The sequence below is a fragment of the Salmo salar genome, chromosome ssa23 (genome assembly GCF_905237065.1).
Source record: "Salmo salar chromosome ssa23, Ssal_v3.1, whole genome shotgun sequence".
NCBI lineage: Eukaryota > Metazoa > Chordata > Actinopteri > Salmoniformes > Salmonidae > Salmo > Salmo salar.
This window is the reverse complement of record NC_059464.1, coordinates 46,857,901-46,884,947: the sequence shown is the minus strand read 5'-3', so window position 1 is coordinate 46,884,947 and position 27,047 is coordinate 46,857,901. Positions and strand designations below refer to the sequence as shown.

At 48.6% G+C, this 27,047-nt stretch overlaps 1 protein-coding gene across 1 annotated transcript in view; it reads left to right on the top strand.

The window, feature by feature from the left end:
- The window catches only part of LOC106592751 (synaptotagmin-7), a 391,227-nt gene that overhangs the window by 122,296 nt on the left and 241,884 nt on the right, over nt 1-27,047 (top strand). Inside the window, exon 2 of the mRNA XM_045705960.1 lies at nt 24,359-24,465. Coding sequence (XP_045561916.1) covers nt 24,359-24,465 — 107 coding nt within the window. The remainder of the gene's footprint in view (nt 1-24,358; nt 24,466-27,047) is intronic.

Sequence of the window (27,047 nt, the reverse complement as noted above, 5' to 3'; positions counted from 1 at the left end):
TGTCAACCGCTGTTTAAAATCAATTTTTATGCCATTTTTCTCGTAAAAAAGCGATAATATTCCGACCGGGAATGTCCATTTAGCTAAACAGAGGAAAGAAAACAAAGCTTTCGGTCGACACGGGCACGAGCCTGAGTCTCACAGTACTGTAACCAGCCACTACCCAAACGCGCTACTTTGTTTCAGCCAGAGCCTGCAAAGCCACGATTCAGCGTTTTGCCGCCTTCTGAGAGCCTATGGCAGCCGTAGGAAGTGTCACGGGACAGCTAAGATCCTCACTCTTCAATAAACAGAGACAAGAAGAACGACACCTTGTCAGACAGGCCACTTCCTGCATGAAATCTTCTCAGGTTTTTGCCTGCCATATGAGTTCTGTTATACTCACAGACACCATTCAAACAGTTTTAGAAACTTTAGGGTGTTTTCTATCCAAAGCCAATAATTATATGCATATTCTAGTTACTGGGCAGGAGTAGTAACCAGATTAAATCGGGTACGTTTTTTATCCAGCCGTGTCAATACTGCCCCCTACCCTCAACAGGTTAATGGAGCAGGCAGGGAGCCCAGCCAACAGCGAGTTGCAGTAATCCAGACGAGAGATGACAAGTCCCTGGATTAGGACCTGCGCCGCTTCCTGTGTAAGGCAGGGTCGTACTCTGCGAATGTTGTAGAGCATGAACCTACAGGATCGGGTCACCGCCTTGATGTTAGTGGAGAACGACAGGGTGTTGTCCAAGGTCATGCCAAGGCTCTTAGCACTCTGGGAGGAGGACACAATGGAGTTGTCAACCGTGAGGGCGAGATCATGGAACGGGCAGTCCTTCCCCGGGAGGAAGAGCAACTCCGTCTTGCCGAGGTTCAGCTTGAGGTGATGATCCATCATCCACACTGATATTTCTGCCAGACATGCAGAGATGCGATTCGCCACCTGGTTATCAGAAGGGGGAAAGGAGAAGATTAATTGTGTGTCGTCTGCGTAGCAATGATAGGAGAGACCATGTGAGGATATGACAGAGCCAAGTGACTTGGTGTATAGCGAGAATAGGAGAGGGCCTAGAACTGAGCCCTGGGGGACACCAGTGGTGAGAGCACGTGGTGCGGAGACAGATTCTCGCCACGCCACCTGGTAGGAGCGACCTGTCAGGTAGGACGCAATCCAAGAGTGAGCCGCACCGGAGATGCCCAACTCGGAGAGGGTGGAGAGGAGGATCTGATGGTTCACAGTATCAAAGGCAGCAGATAGGTCTAGAAGGATGAGAGCAGAGGAGAGAGAGTTAGCTTTAGCAGTGCGGAGAGCCTCCGTGACACAGAGAAGAGCAGTCTCAGTTGAATGACCAATCTTGAAACCTGACTGATTTGGATCAAGAAGGTCATTCTGAGAGAGATAGCAAGAGAGCTGGCCAAGGATGACATGCTCAAGAGTTTTGTAGAGAAAATAAAGAAGGGATACTGGTCTGTAGTTGTTGACATCGGAGGGATCGAGTGTAGGTTTTTTGAGAAAGGGTGCAACTCTCGCTCTCTTGAAGACGGAAGGGACGTAGCCAGCGGTCAAGGATGAGTTGATGAGCGAGGTGAGGTAAGGGAGAAGGTCTCCGGAAATGGTCCGGAGAAGAGAGGAGATGATAGGGTCAAGCGGGCAGGTTGTTGGGTGGCCGGCCGTCACAAGTCGCAAGATTTCATCTGGAGAGAGAAGGGAGAAAGAGGTCAAAGCATAGGGTAGGGCAATGTGAGCAGGACCAGCGGTGTCCTTTGACTTAACAAACGAGGATCGGATGTCGTCAACCTTCTTTTCAAAATGGTTGACAAAGTCATCTGCAGAGAGGGAGGAGGGGGGGGAGAAGGATTCAGAAGGGAGGAGAAGTTGGCAAAGAGCTTCCTAGGGTTAGAGGCAGATGCTTGGAATTTAGAGTGGTAGAAAGTGGCTTTAGCAGCAGAAACAGAGGAAGAAAATGTAGAGAGGAGGGAGTGAAAAGATGCCAGGACCGCAGGGAGGCTAGTTTTCCTCCATTCCGCTCGGCTGCCCGGAGCCCTGTTCTGTGAGCTCGCAATGAGTCGTCAAGCCACGGAGCAGGAGGGGAGGACCGAGCCGGCCGGGAGGATAGGGGACATAGAGAGTCAAAGGATGCAGAAAGGGAGGAGAGGAGGGTTGAGGAGGCAGAATCAGGAGATTGGTTGGAGAAGGATTGAGCAGAGGGAAGAGATGATAGGATGGAAGAGAAGAGAGTAGCGGGAGAGAGAGAGCGAAGGTTGCGACGACGCAATACCATCTGAGTAGGGGCAGAGTGAGTAATGTTGGAGGAGAGCGAGATGGAAAAGGATACAAGGTAGTGGTCGGAGACTTGGAGGGGAGTTGCAGTGAGATTAGTAGAAGAACAGCATCTAGTAAAGATGAGGTCAAGCGTATTGCCTACCTTGTGAGTAGGGGTGATGGTGAGAGGGTGAGGTTAAAAGAGGAGAGGAGTGGAAAGAAGGTGGCAGAGAGAAATTAGTCAAAGGTAGACATAGGGAGGTTAAAGTCACCCAGAACTGTGAGGGGTGAGCCATCCTCAGGAAAGGAACTTATCAAGGCGTCAAGCTCATTGATGAACTCTCCAAGGGAACCTGGAGGGCGATAAATGATAAGGATGTTGAGCTTGAATGGGCTAGTGACTGTGACAGCATGGAATTCAAAGGAGGAGATAGACAGATGGGTCAGGGGAGAAAGAGAGAATGTCCACTTGGGAGAGATGAGGATTCCAGTGCCACCACCCCGCTGACCAGATGCTCTCGGGGTATGCGAGAACACGTGGTCAGATGAGGAGAGAGCAGTAGGAGTAGCAGTGTTTTCTGTGGTATTCCATATTTCCGTCAGCGCCAAGAAGTCAAGGGACTGGAGGGTAGCATAGGCTGAGGTGAACTCTGCCTTGTTGGCCGCAGACCGGCAGTTCCAGAGGCTGCCGGAGACCTGGAACTCCACGTGGGTCATGCGCGCTGGGACCACCAGGTTAGAGTGGCAGCAGCCACGCGGTGTGAAGCGTTTGTATGGCTTGTGCAGAGAGGAGAGAACAGGGATAGACAGACACATAGTTGACAGGTTACAGAAGAGGCTATGCTAATGCAAAGGAGATTGGAATGAAAATTAACTAAACAACTGGGGAAGCGAGAGAGCAGGGCCTCCCTCACTAACCTTTCACTGAAACACTTTGATATAACTCTTCCAACTTCCACTTTAGAAATTATAATTGATGTAAACTACAGTGGTTCAATGTTTCAGGAATAGGCTCAAACTTAGTTTATACAGCTAGATAACTTGGTACAGTATTCTTCCGTGAAACCCACCCTGTGCACCGTATCCTATGAACTAGCATGCTAGCATCCAATAACACGCGGTTAGCACCAATACTTGGTTACAACAAACTACCAATGGATCATACGTGTCCGTGTCTAGTTCCTTTCATAACGCAGAAGTAATTAAACGTTGGCTAGCTAACACAAAGTCAGTCCTGCTAGCTACACAAGTGGACTACACATCTCGAATGTTCAGAAAGTTAAGCTTACATTGCAAAAATCTTATTGACTAAAATGATACAGTACTGCTAGCTGGTAAAGTTGGCCAGCTAGCAGTGGCTGCGTTGTTGACTTTGTTTGAAAATGTAGCTGGCTAGCTAACCTCGATAGTTTCTCTGTACTACACCTCTATCTTTGATACAAAGACAAAGACAACTATGATACAAAGACAACTATGTAGCTAGCTAACATTACACTAATCAAATCGTTCCGTTGTAATGTATTTAGTTTCTACAGTACTGCTAGTTGGTAAAGTTGGCTAGCTAGCAGTGGCTGTGGTGTTGACTTTGTTTGGAAAATGGCGTCGCCGCGAACGAATATAGCTGGCTAGCTAACCTTGTTAGTTTCTCTAACTACACCTTTATCTTTGATACAAAGACAGCAAAGACAACTATGTAGCTAGCTAACATTACACTAATCAAATCGTTCCGAGACTGTGGTTCCGTTATATAATATTCATTAAATATAATGGCCAAACCTCTTCTTAACAATGACTAAGACATGAGGAATCCAAATAAATTGGCAAAAGCCACACCAAGCCGTCCACAACAGGCACTATCAGTTCTTTATGTTTGACCAGTAGTATGAAGCTTGGCTTGGAGCTTGGTATTGGTTTTTTTCGTACTATGTCATGTATTCTCAGAGAATTCGGTGTTGTTGTTTTCCCTTTTCAGATACATTAGCCATTGAAGCCGCTTGCATCCCACCCATAAAGGAGTGTGAAAGTACCAGGTTTTGCCCATTAGATACTGCTGTTCCTGCTGTTACTGCCACAACCTTTTAACAATTTTGCTGGTCTCTTGTGTATTAAATGGACCCTTTGGAAATTTGGGTAGAAAACCAATGGTGTGGTCATCCTTAGAACTTAAGCCAGACCTCCAAGAAAGCAATTCAAACACACACAAACTATTCTTCTCTTAGGCTTAATCTGTGTCCGGGAAACAGATCCTGTTTGTGTAGTTTATAGTTTATTCCCTTCCAAAAAAGGTCTGGATTAGTTACTGTTAGACCATTCCTGGTGTAATTGTATTTTGTTTTAGTCACTAGCTAATTTCTCCATCACATTTTTGGTATTGTAGGAAAAGTTATCATTAGACAATTGCACCATAGGCTAAGGCTAAGAGAAAGACAAACTGAATTGTTGGCTTACTTGTGAGGATGACCACAACACACATTTTTATCATGAACAAAAGCTATTGATTTTCAAACCAAAGTTGAAAAAAAAAACTATAATTGTGGTCCATTTAATAGACACAAGTGGCAGTAACAGCAGGAACAGTGGCACACTCTGGAACTCTTGTCTTCACAGTGCCAAAACCTCATCAACCCTCGACTTCCAGCGAGAGTCAACCGGAGGAAACAAACTACTCAGTTTTATGTGATTACTGATCAGTTCATGTATACATTTATAATTAGTAGGTTTCGTTATCTGTTTTACAAACCTTTTTTATTTTTGTACTTATTATGTATTGTATATAGTTTTTTTTTTGGTGTGGTTTTCATATAAGCCTTATGGGCTTCCAACCACACCGACACACCATTTTTTTCATTTTGTATTTTTTTAAAAATCTGTATTGTTGTCTATCACTTGTTTTCTTTGGTGCAAATATATACATATAATTATAAAAACAAAAATAATAGTACATATTGTGGGCAAAACCTGGTACTTTCACACTAATTTCCATGTCAGAACAATCTGAGATGGTGGGTGTGGAAATCCTCTTTCTGGTGTTTTTTTGAGGTGGAACCAGTCGACAGTAAAGCATCTTTGAGTGCATCATGGTGTGGCTCTCTCCATACGTATAGCTCTAAATGTGTGGGGGCCACAGCACCTGCACAGTACACGTAAATAAAGCACAGTATCTTGGAGAGCGGCATGGTATGTGGTTGGCTCTTCCATCCATACTAATGTCCCTGTAACAGTTTTTTTTAAACACATTTTTATTTAACCTTTATTTAACTAGGCAAGTCAGTTAAGAATAAATTCTTATTTACAATGACGTCCTACCAGTTTGTCATGGGACTAAGGTACCTGTACCGTTTGTCATGGGACTAAGGTACCGGTTGTCATGGGACTAAGGTACCGGTTGTCATGGGACTAAGGTACCGGTTGTCATGGGACTAAGGTACCTGTACCGGTTGTCATGGGACTAAGGTACCTGTACCGGTTGTCATGGGACTAAGGTACCTGTACTGGTTGTCATGGGACTAAGGTACCTGTACCGGTTGTCATGGGACTAAGGTACTTGTACCGGTTGTCATGGGACTAAGGTTGTCATGGGACTAAGGTACCGGTTGTCATGGGACTAAGGTACCTGTACCAGTTGTCATGGGACTAAGGTACCTGTACTGGTTGTCATGGGACTAAGGTTCCTGTACTGGTTGTCATGGGACTAAGGTATCTGTACCGGTTGTCATGGGACTAAGGTACCTGTACCGGTTGTCATGGGACTAAGGTATCTGTACCGGTTGTCATGGGACTAAGGTACCTGTACCGGTTGTCATGGGACTAAGGTACCTGTACCGGTTGTCATGGGAATGAGGTACCTGTACTGGTTGTCATGGGACTAAGGTACCTGTACCGGTTGTCATGGGACTAAGGTTTCTGTACCGGTTGTCATGGGACTAAGGTACCTGTACCGGTTGTCATGGGACTAAGGTTTCTGTACCGGTTGTCATGGGACTAAGGTTTCTGTACCGGTTGTCATGGGACTAAGGTTTCTGTACCGGTTGTCATGGGACTAAGGTACCTGTACCGGTTGTCATGGGACTAAGGTTTCTGTACCGGTTGTCATGGGACTAAGGTTTCTGTACCGGTTGTCATGGGACTAAGGTTTCTGTACCGGTTGTCATGGGACTAAGGTTTCTGTACCGGTTGTCATGGGACTAAGGTATCTGTACCGGTTGTCATGGGACTAAGGTTTCTGTACCGGTTGTCATGGGACTAAGGTATCTGTACCGGTTGTCATGGGACTAAGGTTTCTGTACCGGTTGTCATGGGACTAAGGTATCTGTACTGGTTGCAGAAAATAAGCCACGTTCACTCAGGAGACCTAAGAACGCCATCTCTAATTATTTAGCTTTCTTGACTCTGAGCTCTAAGTTCTCAGCTCCCAATGCATGTGGGCCAAATCACCTGCGCAGTTCACGTTAGTAATTACTGCACAGTATCTCAGAGTGCATCACAGCATGGCCTGCAGGCTATCTCTCTCTTCTTCTCTCTCTCTCTCAGTGTTAACGTCCCTGACTCCCTGTAGTCTGTAGTCTTGACTTGTTGTCAAGGTGGGTGTCGTGGGAAAAAGATGCACTAACTAATTACTTCAGTTCTGACCCTGTACTTGTGGCCCTGTGTGGTTCAGTTGGTAACGTTGTGGCGTAGTGACACCAAGCCAAGGTCGTGGGTTCAGTTCCCTCAGGGATCTCACACTAAATATGCAGGGACTCACTGTACTATACCGCTTTGGATAAACTGGCGTATTCTGTTGTCAAGGTGGATACTGTGGAAAATAGAGGCACTAGAATTAGCTTGTTCAGTTCTCAGTCGTGGGTTCAATGACCGTATGAATCACGTACTAAAAATGTATGAATCACAAACTAAAAATGTATGGATATCCTTCCACCAGAGATGAATTCTATACTAATGTCTCTGTATTTGTTGTAAAGGTGTTTGCTGTGGGAAAAGAGGAACTACTATAGCAGTGACACTCCACTCTATCCCTCCACCAGGGACTCATTTCCATTCCATCAACACAGTCAATGTGTCCCAAATGGCACGCTCTTTCTTGTATAGGGCCCTATAGGCCCTGGTGGAAAGTAATGCACTATATAGGGAATAGGGTGCCATTTGGGATGTGTCCTCAGTCTTTGTTGTTGTTTCCTGCCAAAGGAAAAGGCATATTTGTTACAGACTCATTGGAACATAATATACTCACAGCTCTCCTCTCCTTTCTTCTCCTCTCTCCTCTCTCCTCTCATCTCTCCTCTCTCCTCTCATTTCTCCTCTCTCCTCTCTCCTCTCTCCTTTCATCTCTCCTCTCCTCTCTCCTCTCCTTTCTTCTCCTCTCCTCTCCTCTCCTCTCATCTCCTCTCCTTTCTTCTCCTCTCCTCTCCTCTCCTCTCCACTCCTCTCCACTCCTCTCCTCTCCTCTCCACTCCTCTCCTCTCTCCTCTCCTTTCTTCTCCTTTCTTCTCCTTTCTCCTCTCCTCACCTCTCCTCTCCTCTCCTCTCCTCTCCTCTCCTCTCCTCTCCTCTCCTCTCCTCTCCTCTCCTCTCCTCCTCTCCTCTCCTCTCCTCTCCTCTCCTCTCCTCTCCTCTCCTCTCCTCTCCTCTCCTCTCCTCTCCTCTCCACTCCTCTCCTCTCTCCTCTCCTTTCTTCTCCTCTCCTCTCCTCTCCTCTCCTCTCCTCTCCTCTCCTCTCCTCTCCTCTCCTCTCCTCTCCTCTCCTCTCCTCTCCTCTCCTCTCCTCTCCTCTCCTCTCCTCTCCTCTCTTATTTAGTCTTTCACAGTAGATAAAAGAGATAGAGATGGACACCTAGAACAAACAATCCGTGTGTGTGTGTGTGTGTGTGTGTGTGTGTGTGTGTGTGTGTGTGTGTGTGTTTGTGTTCTGAGGGTCTTGATCAATAGGGCCAACAGCTTGTTTAGCCTTGTTGTCACATTTAATGAGCAGTCTGGACATTTTAGAGAGAAGAGACAAAGAGAAGTGCTTGCTTTTCCACTCTCAATTCTAAAGTAGTTTGGTATAGTCTATCTTACTTGTTATCAACGGGGATGAATGGATGAATGGAGGGAGGGAGGGAGGGAGGGAGGGAGGGAGGGAGGGAGGGAGGGAGGGAGGGATGGATGGATAGATGATTGGATTGATGGAGGGAGGGAGGGAGGGAGGGATATATAGATACAGTAGATAGATGGATGGATGGAGGGATATATAGATACAGTAGATAGAGGGAGGGAGGGATATATAGATACAGTAGATATATGGATGGAGGGATATATAGATACAGTAGATAGATGGAGGGAGGGAGGGATATATAGATACAGTAGATAGATAGATGGAGGGAGGGAGGGAGGGAGGGAGGGAGGGAGGGAGGGAGGGAGGGAGGGAGGGAGGGAGGGAGGGAGGGAGGGAGGGATATATAGATACAGTAGATAGATATATGGAGGGAGGGATATATAGATACAGTAGATAGATGGAGGGAGGGATATATAGATACAGTAGATAGATGGAGGGATGGAGGGATATATATATACAGTAGATAGATAGATGGAGGGATGGAGGGATATATATATACAGTAGATAGATGGAGGGAGGGATATATAGATACAGTAGATAGATAGATGGAGGGAGGGATATATAGATACAGTAGATAGATGGATGGAGGGATATATAGATACAGTAGATAGATGGAGGGAGGGAGGGAGGGATATATATATATACAGTAGATAGATGGAGGGATGGAGGGATATATAGATACAGTAGATAGATGGAGGGAGGGAGGGAGGGATATATAGATACAGTAGATAGATGGAGGGATGGAGGGATATATAGATACAGTAGATATATGGAGGGAGGGAGGGATATATAGATACAGTAGATAGATGGAGGGATGGAGGGATATATAGATACAGTAGATAGATGGAGGGAGGGATATATAGATAAAGTAGATAGATAGATAGATGGAGGGAGGGATATATAGATACAGTAGATTGAGGGAGGGAGGGATATATAGATACAGTAGATAGATGGAGGGAGGGATATATAGATACAGTAGATAGATGGAGGGATGGATATATAGATACAGTAGATAGATGGAGGGAGGGATATATAGATACAGTAGATAGATGGAGGGAGGGAGGGAGGGATATATAGACACAGTAGATAGATGGAGGGAGGGATATATAGATACAGTAGATAGATGGAGGGATGGAGGGATATATAGATACAGTAGATAGATGGAGGGAGGGATATATAGATACAGTAGATAGATGGAGGGAGGGATATATAGATACAGTAGATAGATAGATAGATAGATGGAGGGAGGGATATATAGATACAGTAGATCGAGGGAGGGAGGGATATATAGATACAGTAGATAGATGGAGGGAGGGATATATAGATACAGTAGATAGATGGAGGGATGGATATATAGATACAGTAGATAGATGGAGGGAGGGATATATAGATACAGTAGATAGATGGAGGGAGGGATATATAGACACAGTAGATAGATGGAGGGAGGGATATATAGATACAGTAGATAGATGGAGGGATGGAGGGATATATAGATACAGTAGATAGATGGAGGGATGGAGGGATATATAGATACAGTAGATAGATGGAGGGATGGACGGATATATAGATACAGTAGATAGATATATGGAGGGATGGAGGGATATATAGATACAGTAGATAGATATATGGAGGGATGGAGGGATATATAGATACAGTAGATAGATATATGGAGGGATGGAGGGATATATAGATACAGTAGATAGATGGAGGGAGGGAGGGAGGGATATATAGATACAGTAGATAGATGGAGGGATGGAGGGATATATAGATACAGTAGATAGATAGATGGAGGGAGGGATATATAGATACAGTAGATAGATGGATGGAGGGATATATAGATACAGTAGATAGATGGAGGGAGGGATATATAGATACAGTAGATAGATGGAGGGAGGGAGGGATATATAGATACAGTAGATAGATGGAGGGATGGAGGGATATATAGATACAGTAGATAGATGGAGGGAGGGAGGGATATATAGATACAGTAGATAGATAGATGGAGGGAGGGAGGGATATATAGATACAGTAGATAGATGGAGGGATGGAGGGATATATAGATACAGTAGATAGATGGAGGGAGGGAGGGATATATAGATACAGTAGATAGATAGATGGAGGGAGGGAGGAATATATAGATACAGTAGATAGATGGAGGGATATATAGATACAGTAGATAGATGGAGGGAGGGAGGGATATATAGATACAGTAGATAGATGGAGGGAGGGAGGGAGGGAGGGAGGGAGGGAGGGAGGGAGGGAGGGAGGGAGGGAGGGAGGGAGGGAGGGAGGGAGGGAGGGAGGGAGGGAGGGATATATAGATACAGTAGATAGATGGAGGGATGGAGGGATATATATATATACAGTAGATATATGGAGGGATGGAGGGATATATAGATACAGTAGATAGATGGAGGGAGGGATATATATATACAGTAGATATATGGAGGGATGGAGGGATATATAGATACAGTAGATAGATGGAGGGAGGGATATATAGATACAGTAGATAGATGGAGGGAGGGATATATAGATACAGTAGATAGATGGAGGGAGAGATATATAGATACAGTAGATAGATAGATGAAGGGAGGGAGGGATATATAGATACAGTAGATAGATGGAGGGAGGGAGGGAGGGAGGGAGGGAGGGAGGGAGGGAGGGAGGGAGGGAGGGAGGGAGGGAGGAGGGAGGGAGGGAGGGAGGGAGGGATATATAGATACAGTAGATAGATGGAGGGATGGAGGGATATATAGATACAGTAGATAGATGGATGGAGGGATATATAGATACAGTAGATAGATGGAGGGAGGGATATATAGATACAGTAGATAGATATATGGAGGGAGGGATATATAGATACAGTAGATAGATGGAGGGAGGGAGGGAGGGATATATAGATACAGTAGATAGATGGAGGGAGGGATATATAGATACAGTAGATAGATATATGGAGGGAGGGATATATAGATACAGTAGATAGATGGATGGAGGGATATATAGATACAGTAGATAGATGGAGGGAGGGAGGGAGGGATATATAGATACAGTAGATATATGGAGGGAGGGATATATAGATACAGTAGATAGATGGAGGGATGGAGGGATATATATATACAGTAGATAGATGGATAGAGATATAGAGGGAGGGAGGGATATATATATATACAGTAGATGGATGGATGGATGGATGGATGGATGGATGGATGGATGGATGGATGGATGGATGGATGGAAGAATGCTGCTTTCTTGTTTAGAGGCTTGTTATCCTCCCAGTGCCCAGGTGACTGACACAGATCGTAAACCTTGGCCCTCCATCTCCCCTCTCTTCCCCTCCCTCTCTCCATCCCTCCACCCCTCCACCTTCCTCTCTCTCCTCTCTTCCCCTCCCTCTCTCCATCCCTCTACCCCTCCACCCCTCCACCTTCCTCTCTCCCCTCTCTTCCCCTCCCTCTTTCATCCCTCTACCCCTCCACCCCTTCACCCCTCCACCTTCCTCTCTCCCTTCTCTTCCCCTCCCTCTCTCATCCCTCTTCCCCTCTACCCCTCCACCTTCCTCTCTCCCCTCTCCATCTCTCTACCCATCTTTCCCTCCACTCCCTTCTCTCTCCCCCACCCTCCCACTCTTCTCATCCTCTCTCTACCTCCTTGCACCCCTCCTCCCTCTCCCCTCCTTCCCTTACTCTCCTCCACCTCCCCTCCATCCCTCATCCCTTTCCCCTCCTCCCCTACTCTCCTCTATTGACCTTCAGAGGGAACACATTGACTGAGGTACAGCCTGTCCTGGTCTGTCTGACTGACTGGCGCTAACATCATAAAAGCATCGCAGCCCAGCCATTTACATCAAAGCCACCACAACACACACACACACACACACACACACACACACACACACACACACACACACACACACACACACACACACACACACACACACACACACACACACGCACACAGCTCTGGAAAAAGGGCCATGTGCGCTGGCTGGCCTGTCAGACGGAAAGCTGTATGGGTTATAGCCTGTCTGTTTATGGGCTCTGATAAAGTCACGTATCCATCCTCTATATCATAGTCTATCAGCTCCATGAATACAGGACATATCATCAGAGAATTGTCATCGTCATTACCCATCATCATGACCTGCCATAGTGGACCTGAGTTAGGATCCCGCTGACCGAGCGTCCCTTCATCATGATGGAGCCCCTGGAAGAGAGGGCCTGTCTGAGAGCTCTGATATATACCACAGGTCTCCATCCTCCAGTCTGTCACGGAGTCTATGAGCTACAACGCAGGGTGCCTCATCAGGGAATTATCATGAGCTGCCATATACACTACAGTCAGGTCATTATCCCACAGCCCCTTATTTACCATTCAGTTGCTCGACCCTTACCAATACTCTTTTATTTAACCTTTATATAACTAGGCAAGTCAGTTAAGAATAAATTCTTATTGACAATGACAGCCTACCCCCGGCCAAAAAACGGTGGACTGATTGTGCGCCGCCCTATGGGACTCCCAATCACGGCTGGTTGTGATACAGCCTGGATTTGAAGCGGGGTGTCTGTAGTGACTCCTCTAGCACTGAGATGCAGTGTCTTAGACCGCTGCGCCACTAGGAATGAGCCCTCTTTTCGCCGTTGGACTCATGTCGCACTTGTATGAGCATCGTTTCAATTTCAAAAGATGAAACCTTCTATCCCGTTGGTGTCACTCAATACAGCCAGGGTTGGCTAGGTTACCATCTAAATGTAATCCGTTACTAGTTACTAGTTACCTGTCCAAAATTCTAATCAGTAACATAATCTGATTACATTCAGTTACTTTTTAGATTACTTTCCCCTTTTAAGAGTTAATAGAAGAAGACAAACAATACATGTTACCAATTGAACGACATCAATTGCAGGATAAATCACTGTTACGTTGTTACAATGTTACATATTACTTTATGGGTAGGTTAGGTAGGCTTCTTCTAACCCATTACTTTCTACTACGTATAATAATACGATTCAGTTGTCTTTACATAAAAATAAAAATAAAGTTTATCAGAATTCCAGTCATTCCAATAAATGTTATACCCCTTGATCTTCAAGAACAGGATTTGGACATATGGAAGTATAGATTAGCCAAATTGTTTTACCTGAGCATGACCCCAAAACTAAACAGCCCTACTCTGTTGTTTATGATCTTGTTGTTATGGAGGACTGATTGGGCTCATTGATTCCAGTTGAAAAATAATTGCTGCCCTCATGGAATTGCATGCTTTGAGCACTACTGAAAAGTGCTATTTACATGTGATAAATGAATGCCATATGCTGCATTTGCTACAGGCCTCTTGTTTACCTTTTTGTTGGTGACTCTTTGATATCTTGATAATACGCAGCTGTTGAAAAAGGCAAATCCACAGATGAAACAACAACAAAATACCCATCCTGCCTCTGTTTTGGTAAAAAAGTTGAGGGATGGGCCTGGAGAAATGCAACCACTCTCAAATTAATAGACAGAGCTATGGATGCAAGGACTGACCATTCGAAGATTTCAACATTATAGTTTTAATCATGTTTTGAGGCTATACAGTGTTTGTTTACATTTACAATGTTTACAAACACTGGAGTAAAACAAGTTTATATTTCTGGGTTCTGATGGAGTGTGACAGTTGAACTAAACTCATGAAGCATTTATAAGTTACATTATTCAACAATAAATAAATAAATACATATATATGTATATATATATAGTACATAGTAGTATATATATATATATACAGTACCAGTCAAAAGTTTGGACACACCTACTCACTATTTTTACTATTTTCTACATTGTAGAATAATAGTGAAGACATCAAAACGATGAAATAACACATATGGAATCATGTAGTAACCAAAAAAAGTGTTAAACAAATCAAAATATATGTTATATTTGACATTATTCAAAGTAGCCACCCTTTTGCCTTGATGACAACTTTTGCACAGTCTTGGCATGGTGTGATGGTTGTGTAGGGAACAGTATATCACCACCAGTGGTTCCTTATTTACTATGGAGCTGTTCTACCAATGGCCTCGCTGATGGACTCCTGCAGTCACCTTTCTATGCATATTGTCTCCGTCTCAATCTCAACAGACTCCTGAATGAATCTACTGTATTCCTAGGAAGAGCCCTTGTTGTCAAGCTGACCTTGTTGACCTTGTTGACCTTCTTGTTGTTGTTGTTGTTGTTGTTGTGTTATGGTGGGCACACTCTCTCCCCCTGGGGTTGAGTTGGCTCCTCCCTCTCCCCCCTCTCTCCCACCTCTCTCCCCCTCCCCCCCTTCTCTCCCCTCTCTCCCACCTCTCCCCTCTCTCCCACCTCTCTCCCCCTCTCCCCCCTCTCTCCCACCTCTCTCCCCCTCCCCCCTTCTCTCCCCTCTCCCACCTCTCTCCCACCTCTCCCCTCTCTCCCACCTCTCTCCCCCTCTCCCACCTCTCTCCCACCTCTCCCCTCTCTCCCACTTCTCTCCCACCTCTCCCACCTCTCTCCCCCTCTCCCCCCTCTCTCCCACCTCTCTCTCCCCTCTCTCTCACCTCTCTCCCCCCTCTCCATCCTGGGGTTGAGTTGGCTCCTCCCTCTCCTCCCTCTCCCACCTCTCTCCCCCCTCTCTCCCACCTCTCCCCTCTCTCCCACGTCTCTCCCACCTCTCTCTCCCCTCTCTCTCACCTCTCTCCCCCCTCTCCCTCCTGGGGTTGAGTTGGCTCCTCCCTCTCCTCCCTCTCCCACCTCTCTCCCCCCTCTCTCCCCCCTTTCCCCATGGGGTTGGGTTGGCTCTCCCCTCTCTCCCACCTCTCTCTCCCACCTCTCTCCCCCCTCTTCCCCCCTCTCTCCCACCTCTCCCCTCTCTCCCACCTCTCCCACCTCTCTCTCCCCTCTCTCTCACCTCTCTCTCACCTCTCTCCCCCTCTTCCCCCCTCTCTCCCACCTCTCCCCTCTCTCCCACCTCTCTCCCACCTCTCTCTCCCCCCTCTCCCCCTCTCTCCCACCTATCCCCTTTCTCCCACTTCTCTCCCACCTCTCCCACCTCTCTCCCCCCTCTCCCCGTCTCTCCCACCTCTCTCTCCCCTCTCTCTCCCCTCTCTCCCCCCTCTCCCTCCTGGGGTTAAGTTGGCTCCTCCCTCTCCTCCCTCTCCCACCTCTCTCCCCCCCTTTTCCCCCATGGGGTTGGGTTGGCTCTCCCCTCTCTCCCATCTCTCTCTCCCACCTCTCTCCCCCTCTTCCCCCTCTCTCCCACCTCTCCCCTCTCTCCCACCTCTCCCACCTCTCTCTCCCCTCTCTCTCACCTCTCTCCCCCTCTTCCCCCTCTCTCCCACCTCTCCCCTCTCTCCCACCTCTCTCCCACCTCTCTCTCCCCCTCTCTCTCACCTCTCTCCCCCCTCTCCCTCCTGGGGTTGAGTTGGCTCCTCCCTCTCCTCCCTCTCCCCCTCTCTTCCACCTCTCCCCCCTCTCTCCCCCCTCTCTCCCACCTCTCACCCCCCTCTCCTTCCTCTCCTCCCTCTCCCTCCTGGGGTTGGGTTGGCACCCCCCCTCTCTGCCCTCTCTCTCCCCCCTCTCTCCCACCCTCTCCCTCTCTCCCACTTCTCTCCCACCTCTCCCACCTCTCTCCCCCTCTCCCCCCTCTCTCCCACCTCTCTCTCCCCTCTCTCTCACCTTTCTCCCCCCTCTCCCTCCTGGGGTTGAGTTGGCTCCTCCCTCTCCTCCCTCTCCCACCTCTCTCCCCCCTCTCTCCCCCCTTTCCCCCATGGGGTTGGGTTGGCTCTCCCCTCTCTCCCACCTCTCTCTCCCACCTCTCTCCCCCTCTTCCCCCCTCTCTCCCACCTCTCCCCTCTCTCCCACCTCTCCCACCTCTCTCTCCCCTCTCTCTCACCTCTCTCCCCCTCTTCCCCCCTCTCTCCCACCTCTCCCCTCTCTCCCACCTCTCTCCCACCTCTCTCTCCCCTCTCTCTCACCTCTCTCCCCCTCTCCCTCCTGGGGTTGAGTTGGCTCCTCCCTCTCCTCCCTCTCCCCCTCTCTCCCACCTCTCCCCCCTCTCTCCCCCCCTCTCTCCTACCTCTCTCCCCCTCTCCTTCCTCTCCTCCCTCTCCCTCCTGGGGTTGGGTTGGCACCCCCCCCTCTCTGCCCTCTCTCTCCCCCCTCTCTCCCACCTCTCCCTCTCTCCCACTTCTCTCCCACCTCTCCCACCTCTCTCCCCCTCTCCCCCTCTCTCCCACCTCTCTCTCCCCTCTCTCACCTTTCTCCCCCCTCTCCCTCCTGGGGTTGAGTTGGCTCCTCCCTCTCCTCCCTCTCCCACCTCTCTCCCCCCCTCTCTCCCCCCTTTCCCCCATGGGGTTGGGTTGGCTCTCCCCTCTCTCCCACCTCTCTCTCCCACCTCTCTCCCCCCTCTTCCCCCCTCTCTCCCACCTCTCCCCTCTCTCCCACCTCTCCCACCTCTCTCTCCCCTCTCTCTCACCTCTCTCCCCCTCTTCCCCCTCTCTCCCACCTCTCCCCTCTCTCCCACCTCTCTCTCCCCTCTCTCTCACCTCTCTCCCCCTCTCCCTCCTGGGGTTGAGTTGGCTCCTCCCTCTCCTCCCTCTCCCACTCTCTCCCACCTCTCCCCCCTCTCTCCCCCCTCTCTCCCACCTCTCTCCCCCTCTCCTTCCTCTCCTCCCTCTCCCTCCTGGGGTTGGGTTGGCACCCCCCCTCTCTGCCCTCTCTCTCCCCCCCTCTCTCCCACCTCTCCCCTCTCTCCCACTTCTCTCCCACCTCTCCCACCTCTCTCCCCCCTCTCCCCCCTCTCTCCCACCTCTCTCTCCCCTCTCTCACCTCTCTCCCCCTCTCCCTCCTGGGGTTGAGTTGGCTCCTCCCTCTCCTCCCTCTCCCACCTCTCTCCCCCCTCTCTCCCCCCTTTCCCCCATGGGGTTGGGTTGGCTCTCCCCTCTCTCCCACCTCTCTCTCCCACCTCTCTCCCCCTCTTCCCCCTCTCTCCCACCTCTCCCCTCTCTCCCACCTCTCCCACCTCTCTCTCCCCTCTCTCTCACCTCTCTCTCACCTCTCTCCCCCTCTTCCCCCCTCTCACCCACCTCTCCCCCTCTCCCCCCCTCTCTCCCACCTATCCCCTTTCTCCCACTTCTCTCCCACCTCTCCCACCTCTCTCCCCCTCTCCCCCGTCTCTCCCACCTCTCTCTCCCCTCTCTCTCCCCTCTCTCCCCCCTCTCCCTCCTGGGGTTGAGTTGGCTCCTCCCTCTCCTCCCTCCCACCTCTCTCCCCCCTTTCCCCCATGGGGTTGGGTTGGCTCTCCCCTCTCTCCCATCTCTCTCTCCCACCTCTCTCCCCCTCTTCCCCCCTCTCTCCCACCTCTCCCCTCTCTCCCACCCTTCTCTCTCCCCTCTCTCTCACCTCTCTCCCCCTCTTCCCCCTCTCTCCCACCTCTCCCCTCTCTCCCACCTCTCTCCCACCTCTCTCTACCCTCTCTCTCACCTCTCTCCCCCCTCTCCCTCCTGGGGTTGAGTTGGCTCCTCCCTCTCTTCCCTCTCCTCCCTCTCCCCCTCTCTTCCACCTCTCCCCCTCTCTCCCCCCTCTCTCCCACCTCTCTCCCCCTCTCCTTCCTCTCCTCCCTCTCCCTCCTGGGGTTGGGTTGGCACCCCCCCCTCTCTGCCCCTCTCTCTCCCCCTCTCTCCCACCTCTCCCTCTCTCCCACTTCTCTCCCACCTCTCCCACCTCTCTCCCCCCTCTCCCCCTCTCTCCCACCTCTCTCTCCCCTCTCTCTCACCTTTCTCCCCCCTCTCCCTCCTGGGGTTGAGTTGGCTCCTCCCTCTCCTCCCTCTCCCACCTCTCTCCCCCCTCTCTCCCCCCTTTCCCCCATGGGGTTGGGTTGGCTCTCCCCTCTCTCCCACCTCTCTCTCCCACCTCTCTCCCCCTCTTCCCCCCTCTCTCCCACCTCTCCCCTCTCTCCCACCTCTCCCACCTCTCTCTCCCCTCTCTCTCACCTCTCTCCCCCTCTTCCCCCCTCTCTCCCACCTCTCCCCTCTCTCCCACCTCTCTCCCACCTCTCTCTCCCCTCTCTCTCACCTCTCTCCCCCCTCTCCCTCCTGGGGTTGAGTTGGCTCCTCCCTCTCCTCCCTCTCCCCCTCTCTCCCACCTCTCCCCCCTCTCTCCCCCCTCTCTCCTACCTCTCTCCCCCTCTCCTTCCTCTCCTCCCTCTCCCTCCTGGGGTTGGGTTGGCACCCCCCTCTCTGCCCTCTCTCTCCCCCCTCTCTCCCACCTCTCTCTCCCCTCTCCTTCCTCTCCTCCCTCTCCCTCCTGGAGTTGGGTTGGCTCTCCCCTCTCTCCCACCTCTCCTCCCTGGGGTTTGGTTGGCTCCCCCCTCTCTCCCACCTCTCCTCCCTGGGGTTGGGTTGGCTCCCCCCTCTCTCCCCCTCTCCCCCCTCTCCTCTCTGGGGTGGAGTTGGCTCCAATGGGTTTGAGAAGGAGACAAGGAAAGAGGACTCAAGGAGTCAAATAAAGAGCTATGGCTATAAAGTGTCCCCTGGTATACCAACAGGACTCACCAAGAAAGACTAGTATAAATAGGGAAATACCTAGTCGGTTGTACAACTGAATGTATTCAACTGAAATGTGTCTTCCACATTTAACCCAACCCCTCTGAACCAGAGAGGTGCAGGGGGGCTGCCTTAATCGACATTCACGCCTTTGGCGCCTGGGGAACAATGGGTTAACTGCCTTGCTCAGGGGCAGAACAACAGATTTTTACCTTGTCAGTTTGGGGGATTCGATACAGCAACCTTTTGGTTACTGGCCCAATGCTCAGACAGACAGACAGACAGACAGACTAGTATAGACAGACAGACAGACAGACAGACAGACAGACAGACAGACAGACAGACAGACAGACAGACAGACAGACAGACAGACAGACAGACAGACAGACAGACAGACAGACAGACAGACTAGTATAGATAGATAGCTACCTGTCTCTGAGCTGCTGTCCCCCAGGACATCATGGGGATGGGCAGCAGAGGAGTGAACAAATAAAGACAGAATGATCGGGGAGTGAGATAAAAGGGAAGTAATGACAGAGGACGGGAGAGAGGGAACGAGAGAGGGAAAGAAAGAGAGAGAGAGAGAGAGACAGTCTGTGGAGAAATTATAAATGCGTAATTGGAAAGAAGGGTTTGGTCTTTGTCAAATGTTTAGACTTGGGTCCCAAAGGCACCCTGTTCCGTATGTAGTGCACTATGGGCTCCAGTCAAAAGAAGTGCACTGTGTGGGGAATATAGTGCCATTTGGGATACATGCTTTATGATGCCTTTTATCACTGTTTATGTAATGAAGAAAATGGTACAAAGAACATTTGCAGTGAATATATGAATGTATTTTTGTAATTTCTTTAAATATCAAGGCTTCACCTGATGTCTTGACTGATTGAATAGAGAGAGAGAGAGAGAGAGAGAGAGAGAGAGCTGAGAGAGAGGGACCGAGAGAGAGAGGGCCCGGGAGAGAGACAGAGAGAGAGAGGTACCGAGAGAGAGACGGGGAGACAGAGACCGAGAGAGAGACAGAGATAGAAAGGGACCGAGAGAGAGAAGGACAGAGAGACCGAAAGACAAAGACAGAGAGAGAGAGAGACCGAGAGAGAGGGACCGAGAGAGAGATGGACCGAGAGAGAGACCGAGAGATGGACCGAGAGAGATGGACCGAGAGAGAGAGGGACCGAGAGAGAGACAGAGAGAGAGTGGTACCGAGAGAGAGACCGGGAGACAGAGACCGAAAGAGAGACAGAGATAGAAAGTGACCAAGAGAGAGAAGGACAGAGAGACCGAAAGACAAAGACAGAGAGAGAGAGAGAGACCGAGAGAGAGAGGGACCGAGAGAGAGAGGGACGGAGAGAGAGATGGACCGAGAGAGAGACCGAGAGAGAGAGAGAGAGAGAGAGACCGAAAGACCGAGAGACCAGGGCGTAATTCACTGTTGAAAAAAAAAGCATCATGCATTTGTCAACCCATCCACCGCCTACTCCCCCACCTCCCTCATCTAACCCCTTTAATGTTTTCAATCTTTACTAATGACCTGCCACTGGCTCTGAGTAAAGCCTGTGTGTCTCTGTATGTTGATGACTCAACACTATACATGTCAGCTACCACAGCAAGTGACATTTTTTTAATTTAACTAGGCAAGTCAGTTAAGAGCAAATTCTTATTTACAATGACAGCTTACCGGGGAACAAGTGGGTTTAACTGCCTTGTTCAGGGGCAGAATGACAGATTTTTACCTTGTCAGCTCAGGGATTCAATCTAGAAACCTTTCCGCTACCTCAAATCAAATCAAATGTATTTATAAAGCCCTTCTTACATCAGCTGATGTCACAGCCTAAAACCCCAAACAGCAAGCAATGCAGGTGTAGAAGCACGGTGGCTAGGAGAAACTCCCTAGAAAAGCCAGAACCTAGGAAGAAACCTGGAGAGGAACCAGGCTGTGAGTGGTGGCCAGTCCTCTTCGGGCTGTGCCGGGTGGAGATTATAACAGAACATGGCTAAGATGTTCAAATGTTCATAGATGACCAGCAGGGTCAAATAATAATAATCCCAGTGGATGTCGAGGGTGAAACAGGTCAGCACCTCAAGAGTAAATGTCAGTTGTCTTTTCATATCCGATCATTGAGAGTATCTCTACCACTGCTGCTGTCTCTAGAGAGTTGAAAACAGCAGGTCAGGGACAGGTAGCACGTCCGGTGAACAGGTCAGGGTTCCACAGCGCAGCAGGCAGAACAGTTGAAACTGGAGCAGCAGCACGACCAGGTGGACTGGGGACAGCAAGGAGTCATCATGCCAGGTAGTCCTGAGGTGTGGTCCTAGGGCTCAGGTCCTCCGAGAGAGAGAAAGAGAGAGAGACCTGCCACCCCAGATCACTGCAACAATTAACAAAGAGCTGCAGTCAGTTTCAGAATGGGTGGCGAGGAATACACTAGTAATAAATATTTGAAAAACTAAAAAGCATTGTATTTGGGACAAACCATTCACTAAACCCTAAACCTCAAATAAATCTCGTAATGAATAATGTGGAAAATTGAGGAGACTAAACTGCTTGGAGTAACCCCGGATTGTAAACTGTCATGGTCAAAACATATTGATACAACAGTAGCTAAGATGGGGAGAAGTCTGTCCATAATAAAGTGTTACTCTGCCTTCTTAACAACACTATCAACAAGGCAGGTCCGAGAGGCACTAGTTTTGTCGCACCTTAACTACTGCCCAGTCATATGATCAAGTGCCACAAAAAGGGACATAGGCAAATCACAGTTGGCCCAGAACAGAGCAGCGCAGCTGGCCCTTAAATGTGGACAGAGAGCTAATATTAATGACATGTATATCAATCTCTCCTGGCTCAAAGTAGAGGAGAGATTGACTGCATCACTACTTGTATTTATGAGAAGTATTGACGTGTTGAAAGCACCAAACTGTCTGTTCAAACGACTAGCACACAGCTCAGACACCTATACATAAAAAACATAAAAATACACCACGCTAAAACAATGATGCTAACACACGCACGCTAACACACGCTAACACACGTTAACACACGCTAAAACACAGATGCTAACACACGTACGCTAACACACGCTAACACACGCACGCTAACACCCGTGCACTGTGGTATTGTTGAACGATGATGGTGTACATGTTGTGTTGTAGATACGTAGTGGTATAGTAATGTTATTTGATCTACTGTTTTATTTGTAATTGTAGTTGTTTTGTATCATATGCCTTAATGTATTTGGACCCCAGGAAGAGCTAATGGAGATATCATCATCCCCCTACTGTCTGTTGTGACATCATCATCCCCCTACTGTCTGTTGTGACATCATCATCCCCCTACTGTCTGTTGTGACATCATCATCCCCCTACTGTCTGTTGTGACATCATCATCCCCCTACTGTCTGTTGTGACATCATCATCCCCCCTACTGTCTGTTGTGACATCATCATCCCCCCTACTGTCTGTTGTGACATCATCATCCCCCTAATGTCTGTTGTGACATCATCATCCCCCCTACTGTCTGTTGTGACGTCATCATCCCCCCTACTGTCTGTTGTGACGTCATCATCCCCCCTACTGTCTGTTGTGACGTCATCATCCCCCTACTGTCTGTTGTGACATCATCATCCCCCTACTGTCTGTTGTGACATCATCATCCCCCCTACTGTCTGTTGTGACATCATCATCCCCCCTACTGTCTGTTGTGACATCATCATCCCCCTACTGTCTGTTGTGACATCATCATCCCCCCTACTGTCTGTTGTGACATCATCATCCCCCCTACTGTCTGTTGTGACATCATCATCCCCCTACTGTCTGTTGTGACATCATCATCCCCCCTACTGTCTGTTGTGACATCATCATCCCCCCTAATGTCTGTTGTGACATCATCATCCCCCTACTGTCTGTTGTGACATCATCATCCCCCCTACTGTCTGTTGTGACGTCATCATCCCCCTACTGTCTGTTGTGACGTCATCATCCCCCTACTGTCTGTTGTGACATCATCATCCCCCTACTGTCTGTTGTGACATCATCATCCCCCTACTGTCTGTTGTGACATCATCATCCCCCTACTGTCTGTTGTGACATCATCATCCCCCTACTGTCTGTTGTGACATCATCATCCCCCTACTGTCTGTTGTGACGTCATCATCCCCCTACTGTCTGTTGTGACATCATCCCCCCACTGTCTGTTGTGACATCATCATCCCCCCACTGTCTGTTGTGACATCATCATCCCCTTACTGTCTGTTGTGACATCATCATCCCCCCTACTGTCTGTTGTGACATCATCCCCCCACTATCTGTTGTGACGTCATCATCCCCCCACTGTCTGTTGTGACATCATCATCCCCCCTACTGTCTGTTGTGACATCATCATCCCCCTACTGTCTGTTGTGACATCATCCCCCCACTGTCTGTTGTGACATCATCATCCCCCCACTGTCTGTTGTGACATCATCATCCCCCCTACTGTCTGTTGTGACATCATCATCCCCCACTGTCTGTTGTGACATCATCCCCCCTACTGTCTGTTGTGACATCATCCCCCCCACTGTCTGTTGTGACATCATCATCCCCCACTGTCTGTTGTGACATCATCATCCCCCCACTGTCTGTTGTGACATCATCATCCCCCCACTGTCTGTTGTGACATCATCATCCCCCCACTGTCTGTTGTGACATCATCATCCCCCCCACTGTCTGTTGTGACATCATCATCCCCCCTACTGTCTGTTGTGACATCATCATCCCCCCTACTGTCTGTTGTGACATCATCATCCCCCTACTGTCTGTTGTGACACCATCCCCCCACTATCTGTTGTGACATCATCATCCCCCCACTGTCTGTTGTGACATCATCATCCCCCCCACTGTCTGTTGTGACATCATCATTCCCCCACTGTCTGTTGTGACATCATCATCCCCCCACTGTCTGTTGTGACATCATCATCCCCCCTACTGTCTGTTGTGACATCATCATCCCCCTACTGTCTGTTGTGACATCATCCCCCCACTATCTGTTGTGACATCATCATCCCCCCCACTGTCTGTTGTGACATCATCATTCCCCCACTGTCTGATGTGACATCATCATCCCCCCACTGTCTGTTGTGACGTCATCATCCCCCCACTGTCTGTTGTGACGTCATCATCCCCCCACTGTCTGTTGTGACATCATCATCCCCCCACTGTCTGTTGTGACGTCATCATCCCCCCACTGTCTGTTGTGACGTCATCATCCCCCCACTGTCTGTTGTGACATCATCGTCCTACTGTCTTCAGATATCTCAGTTTGCATTTGACTTGTTTGAGGATGTGATTGACCATTTTTTTACATCACAAAACAGCACTATAGGACTTTTGAATGTATGTACAGGCTGAAGTCACTCAACTCTCTCTCTCTCTCTCTCTCTCTCTCTCTCTCTCTCTCTCTCGGTCTCTCTCTCTCTCTCCAACCTTGTCTCTCTGTCCCTCCAGCAGGCTCCCTGTCTCTCAGTGTGCTCCTGGTGTCTCTAGCAGTCACAGTGTGTACTGTCTGGCTGGTGGCTCTGTGTGGAGTCTGTGGCTGGTGTCAACGCAAGCTGGTGAGTTAAGTACACACACAAGCGCGCACACACACACACTGCACTACAGCATACACACACTGCACTACAGCATACACACACTGCACTACAGCACACACACACTGCACTACAGCACGCACACACTGCACTACAGCACCCACACACTGCACTACAGCACCCACACACTGCACTACAGCACCCACACACTGCACTACAGCACACACACACTGCACTACAGCACACACACACTGCACTACAGCACACACACACTGCACTACAGCATACACCCTGCACTACAGCACACACACACTGCACTACAGCACCCACACACTGCACTACAGCATACACACACTGCACTACAGCATACACACACTGCACTACAGCACCCACACACTGCACTACAGCACACACCCTGCACTACAGCACACACACACTGCACTACAGCACACAACCCTGCACTACAGCACACACACACTGCACTACAGCACACACACACTGCACTACAGCATACACACACTGCAACACACACTGCACTACAGCACACACACACTGCACTACAGCATACACACACTGCACTACAGCATACACACTGCACTACAGCACACACACACTGCACTACAGCATACACACACTGCACTACAGCATACACACTGCACTACAGCACACACACACTGCACTACAGCATACACACACTGCACTACAGCATACACACTGCACTACAGCACCCACACACTGCACTACAGCACCCACACACTGCACTACAGCATACACACACTGCACTACAGCACCCACACACTGCACTACAGCATACACACACTGCACTACAGCATACACACACTGCACTACAGCACCCACACTGCCCTACAGGATACACAGTTTAATAAACACTGCCCTACACTGTCTGTCTGTGTGTGTGTGTGTGTGTGTGTGTGTGTGTGTGTGTGTGTGTGTGTGTGTGTGTGTGTGTGTGTGTGTGTGTGTGTGTGTGTGTGTGTGTCTGTTTTGTGTGTGTGTGTGTGTGTGTGTGTGTGCTGTGTGTGTGCTGTGTGTGTGTGTGTGTGTGTGTGTGTGTGTGTGTGTGTGTGTGTGTGTGTGTGTGTGTGTGTGTGTGCAAAGCACCTCCACAACATGATGCTGCCACCCCCGTGCTTCACGGTTGGGATGGTGTTCTTCGGCTTGCAAGCATCCCTCTTTTTCCTCCAAACATAATGATGGTCATTATGGCCAAGCAGTTCTATTTTTGTTTCATCAGACCAGAGAACATTTCTCCAAAAAGTATGATCTTTGTCCCCATGTGCAGTTGCAAACCATAGTCTGGCTTTTTTATGGCGGTTTAGGAGCAGTGGCTTCTTCCTTGCTGAGCGGCCTTTCAGGTTATGTCGATATAGGACTCGTTTTACTGTGGATATAGATACTTTTGTACCTGTTTCCTCCAGCATCTTCAAAAGGTCCTTTGCTGTTGTTCTGGGATTGATTTCCACTTCTCGCACCAAAGTACGTTCATCTCTAGGAGACAGAATTAGTCTCCTTCCTGAGCGGTATGATGGCTGCGTGGTCCCATGGTGTTTATACTTGCGTACTATTGTGTGTACAGATGAATGTGGTACCTTCAGGCATTTGGAAATTGCTCCCAAGGATGAACCAGACTTGAAATACATCCACAGGTACACCTCCAATTGACTCAAATGATGTCAATTATCCTATCAGAAGCTTCTAAAGCCATGACAACATTTTCTGGAATTTTCCAAGCTGTTTAAAGACACAGTCAACTTAGTGTATGTAACTTCTGACCCACTGGAATTGTGATTAAGTGAAATAATCTGTCTGTAAACAATTGTTGGAAAAATTACTTGTGTCTTGGCACAAAGTAGATGTCCTAACCGACTTGCCAAAACTATAGTTTGTTAACAATAATTTTATTTTTATTGACTTTATTTCACCTTTATTTAACCAGGTAGGCTAGTTGAGAACAAGTTCTCATTTACAACTGCGACCTGGCCAAGATAAAGCAAAGCAGTGTGACACAGACAACAACACAGAGTTACACATGGAGTAAACAAACAAGCCAATAACACAATAAACAAGTCGATGATACAGTAGAAAAAAGAAAGTCTATATACAGTGTGTGCAAAAGGCATGAGGAGGTAGGCAATAAATAGGCCATAGGAGCGAATAATTACAATTTAGCAGATTAACACTGGAGTGATAAATGAGCATATGATGATGTGCATTTATTTATTTATTTATTTCACCTTTATTTAACCAGGTAGGCTAGTTGAGAACAAGTTCTCATTTACAACTGCGACCTGGCCAAGATAAAGCAAAGCAGTTCGACACATACAACAACACAGAGTCACACATTGAATTAACAAACATACAGTCAATAATACAGTAGAAAAATAAGTCTATATACAATGTGAGCAAATGAGGTGAGATAAGGGAGGTAAAGGCAAAAAATAGGCCATGGTGGCAAAGTAAATACAATATAGCAAGTAAAAAACTGGAATGGTAGATTTGTAGTAGAAGAAAGTGCAAAGTAGAAATAGAAATAATGGGGTGCAAAGGAACAAAATAAATAAATACAGTAGGGGAAGAGGGAGTTC